The 4,536-nt window shown below is 37.8% G+C and overlaps 1 protein-coding gene across 3 annotated transcripts in view; it reads left to right on the forward strand.

The window, feature by feature from the left end:
- Window positions 1-12: 12 nt before the first annotated feature.
- Window positions 13-4,536, forward strand: part of LRP2BP (LRP2 binding protein) — a 10,100-nt gene continuing 5,576 nt past the window's right edge. For 2 of the 3 annotated variants that reach the window (XM_026846648.1, XM_026846646.1), the window contains exons 1-5: window positions 13-85; window positions 282-394; window positions 1,737-1,850; window positions 3,973-4,115; window positions 4,201-4,306. In XM_026846648.1, the coding sequence (XP_026702449.1) occupies window positions 61-85; window positions 282-394; window positions 1,737-1,850; window positions 3,973-4,115; window positions 4,201-4,306 (501 nt within the window). In that variant the 5' untranslated portion in view covers window positions 13-60. The remainder of the gene's footprint in view (window positions 86-281; window positions 395-1,736; window positions 1,851-3,972; window positions 4,116-4,200; window positions 4,307-4,536) is intronic. The other variant, XM_026846647.1, reaches the window with a different exon arrangement.

Here is a 4,536-nt window from a genome sequence, read left to right on the forward strand (position 1 = left end):
GGACCCCTGCGCCCCCCTCGGCCTTGCTCTTGCCTGGCTGAGGCTGAAAGGCCGCTTGTGATGCCAGGTCCCCTCTTTTGTTCAGGTTGGCTTTTAAGGTCTTCCAGGTTGGCGAACTTAACGTTCACAAGGGCCGAGTCGTCGTCACTGAACGTTTCCTTCGTATCTCTCTTCCATCTTAGTCTTTTAAAACATATCATAAAAAGGGGACACCTTTAGTGCGCTTGTTGATGCTGTTCCATTTGTTTTGAGAAAAAAAAAATGTGTCTATTTTTACGCAGGGAACTGCGGCCGTGCTGCTTTACTTGCAAAAGCAGAGGAGCTGTTGGCGGAGAGAACAGCAGGTGGAGATCATCGGGCATGTTTTCTGAAAGGACAGCTGTACTACGAAGAGGTTGTGGTTTTCTTCTTTGAAGTAAATATTATAAAGCTGACAACTTTCAATGCGGTTTCAGTGGGAAGAAGAGACACCTTAAAAAAAAAACCTACAAGAGATGCCTATGCCTTTGGGGTTTTTTGTTTTTGTTTTGTTTTTGTTTTTTTTTTTTTCATTAAAATCACCAGGTGTTCCCCTAAATACCTTTTTCCTACACCTTCCCCAAGCATCTAGTGGGGTCTTCCAGTTGCCTCCCAGCTCTGCCCAGTCATCGTCATAACAACTCCTTATAGCACTGAATACTTAAGAAAGGTGAGAGTACAGGTGCCTTTTTTACTTCTTTTTTTATACTCCTAACAGCTGGTTGTAAAAAAGTTAGGTTGTTGAGTTGTTTTTTGTTGTTTTGGGTTTTTTTTTCCAGAGTTCTTTAAAAAAAACCCCACTCAGTCATAACAGCTAAACTCCTGAGACCATTAGTAGTTTAGACAGTATCAAGAAGAGGCATATTGTCACTGTGAGGATGTTTGACTATTGCTCTATTGCTCAGTTCTAAGCTTTTGCAGTCTGGTATTTTTTATCAAAACATACAGAAAATTTGAAGGAAAAGTATGGAGAAGAACATTTTAATTTCAATAGTATTTACTTAGTATGCTTAGATAAAAATACTTTCATAAAGACACCAGGCTCAGTTAATTCTTACATTACAGTTGTTTAACTGTGTATTTTTAAATATAATTTCTTCTTTGACTTAATGCAGTAAATACTCACTTTCACTTCCAGGAAAAAATCTCTGCTGTTGCAGGTGATGCCTGCATCAGAAACAAGTAGCAGACAGATATGTCCGTAAAGTATTCGGACATCTGAGTTTAGGCTTTGTGAAACCAACCCCTAGTTGAGATGTAAAAGCAGACTCTTAAACCCTCAGGGTATAAGAATAGCTCACCTAAATTAAGGGATGTCAGCTAGATAGAACATCTAGCATTCAGGGCATCTGAATTAAGACTCTTATTAAATTAAAAAGATGGCATTTTGAGGGAGAGGAAGAAAGGCTGTCAGAGGGTGTTTTGATTTCAGAGATGATGTTTGTATACCACTAACTTATATTTAGGGTTTTTTAAATGCATATAAAACCAATGAAACCTGTTTTGAAAGCCCTAAGGACTTCCACCCCATCCAACTTCCTTGTGGTTTCTGACTTACTGTATGTATTTCCAATCTCTGCCCCTTCTATGGTTGCAATTTTTTGTTCTTTGTTCAATGCTCCAGGTTGAAAAACTGTAAGAGAGTATATACTAGAAAGTTAAGATGCCATATGTACTCTTTGTTCTGTGTATTTCATTTTTTGTTCTGTCCTTCCCAGGGGTTGTATGAAGAAGCATTAATACAATTTGAAAAAATCAAGGATACAGATTTTCAAGCAATGTATCAGCTTGGTGTAATGCATTATGATGGACTAGGCACTAAAGAAGACCCTGTGAGTAATCTAGCTGTACAATTTTTACTTTAACATTAGCTGATAATTACTAAAAGCTCCTTTAGTTTAAAATAAACAAGTCTTTGATTTAGAATGAGTTTCATAAAGTACAGATGTTTACAAAGTGTCATTAGAGAGAGGGGGTTCTGGGCTGAAGGAGTTCTCAAAAATACCTATAATAAAATAAGTTTATATGAAAAATATAATTTGTATTTTAAAATAGAACTTCTAAGGGTTTAGTTATACTATGCTTAAAATTTGCTATTAATTTGTTACTTTTTAATAAGCAGTATATATAAAAATGTGTAAAAATGGAAACCAAACAACTATATTTCGAAGTGTAAAACATCTGTTGCACAAAGATGTTTTTTAAGGTATTTTCTATTTTCTTAACATGGATGCTAAGGAAGACTGTGTTTCTGCCAGCGGTTGGCAAGAATATTTTTAAATTAGACAGATGAAGAATTAGTTTGCAAGAATTTGAAGAATTCAAAATGAAGAGTTACATTACAAAAAACAGAAAGACAAAGGAATTAATTGCTACAGTAAGAAGATTTTATTGGAGAACATGATCTTGAAGAATGGTATAAGGAAAAAATACAAAGAGGATGAAGGAAAGGGTAGATAACAAGACAGGGGAGTATGAAAATTAACCCAACTGTATTAACAAATCAGATTCTTATCTAGTGCTTAGAGGATTGTCAGCAGAGCAGAAAATATTCTTTTTAGGGGTGGTTCTTTTATTCTGTGTGCTGTATGCCTGTATAGTTACCTCATTGGTTTACTTGAAACTAAACATTTTAGTAAAGTTTCTTTCTTTTTTTGTGTATTACAATATGAGAGGTGAATAAAAGAGGAACCTTTTATAAAGGACTGTTTCTAGTATATTAAAACAGGTGTCCATGCTAAATCCTAGCAGTATGAATCTTGTTTCCAAAATACTTATGAGGTCCTTGGATGATACACCATACAGCTGCTGATATGCAACGTTCTCCATTTGCTTATTTAACACAATCACTTTTTTGTCCATTATTAATGTAAAGGTATTTTTAATGGAGGGACTTCAGAGTGTACTATTGTATCACTTTGCCTTCTGTTAAGGTTGGTTTAGGATTTCAGATACATCTGTGAAATGCTGGGGTTTCAACCCCAAGCCCCAAATTAAGGCTGACATGTGGGTGATTCCCACAGCCCTTCACAAAGGGGGGGTGAGTTTGCCTTTAGGCTTCCCTCCAGGGTGCGGCCGGCCTGGCAGGGAGAGCCTTTGGGTAAATGAGCCCCAGGTGTCCCACATTGAGTAAACAAGGGTCAGGTGTCCCACTGAGGGATAAAAGCTGGGACCACTTGTCTGTATGTGAGGTGGGTTCTTTGTGCAGAGTTCCCTGTTGGGGAAGGACCTCCTGCCTCCCCGGGACTGGGCTCCAGTCAGGTCTGGCTTTTGTAAACGTGAGCTGTGTAGAGATTCAGTGTGTGGCTTCCTTGGTCTTATGTATTTGGCTTGTTGACTTGGTTGTCTCCCGTCCCTTCTATGGGAGACTGCATTTCACCATTTATTCCACCCACTGTTGGTCATGCGGTGGCGGTGTTGTGGTCAGTGGGATTGATGTGGATTATATATAATCTGACTGCCTTGTTTGTACCCTCAGTGCTCACCCATGTACTGACCTTTTGTATCAAATACAATTTGGTTATTGGTTCATCTTTATGCTGGCTGTGTCTTTTATGCTAGGCCTGATAATTGGCAAAACAATTCTGCAATGCAAAAAAAGTTTACAGAAGTCTGAAAATGTAGCAATTTTAGGATGTGACATTCATAAGCACAAGAATATTTCTGAGAAAATTTTTATCAATGGAGAAGAGTAACATTATATTAGATGAACATTTATAAGGAAATGTTTCACACTAAAAATACACTGGAGTAGAAAAATCTACGAGCTGCCTAGTAACTAAAGGTCAGTTCTGTTTTTGTATGATACTGTTCTCTAGACTGTCCTACCAGTATGCCTCAGCCTTTCTTCAAAGTGGAAATAATATCTGTCTTGCAGAAGGTAATGGATTCTTAGGTTCTTTATTTCATCCTCTTCCCAGTCTGAATGTAATAATTGAAGTATCTCAATTTTAGGAAAAGGGAGTGGAATACATGAAGAAAATACTTGACTCTGATTCCCCAAAAGCAAGACACTTGAAGTTTGCAGCTGCATACAACCTTGGCAGAGCGTATTATGAAGGATGCGGTGTTAAGCAGTCAACTGAAGAGGCTGAAAGGTAATGGCAGTCAGTAATTTTCCTGATGAGTCTAAGATGCTAAGATGCTGCATTACTTAAACTTCCCTTGTCCCCATTTTCTTAGGTTGTGGCTTATTGCTGCAGACCATGGGAACCCAAAAGCAAGTGTGAAGGCCCAGAGTACTTTAGGAATGCTTTATTCTGTATCAGTTCCAAAAGACCTGAAGAAGGTAAAGCTCACTTACACCTTTTGAGTTTCATGAGTCCCCATTAATTTGGAATCTCACAGAAAGAGTACAGTGATATACTTGACTCTGAAAGCTGTATTTTAAGTACTGCTAGTCATTATCATCCATTTTAAGCCTGTATGAACAGATGGCCAGAATCCCTCATTTTTACTTACTTGACACTGCTAGCTGGGATTTTTAATTTTTTTTTTTTTTTTGGGGGGGGGGGCATG

This window comes from Athene cunicularia (genome assembly GCF_003259725.1).
Source record: "Athene cunicularia isolate RWA chromosome 4 unlocalized genomic scaffold, athCun1 chr4_part1, whole genome shotgun sequence".
Classification (NCBI taxonomy): domain Eukaryota; kingdom Metazoa; phylum Chordata; class Aves; order Strigiformes; family Strigidae; genus Athene; species Athene cunicularia.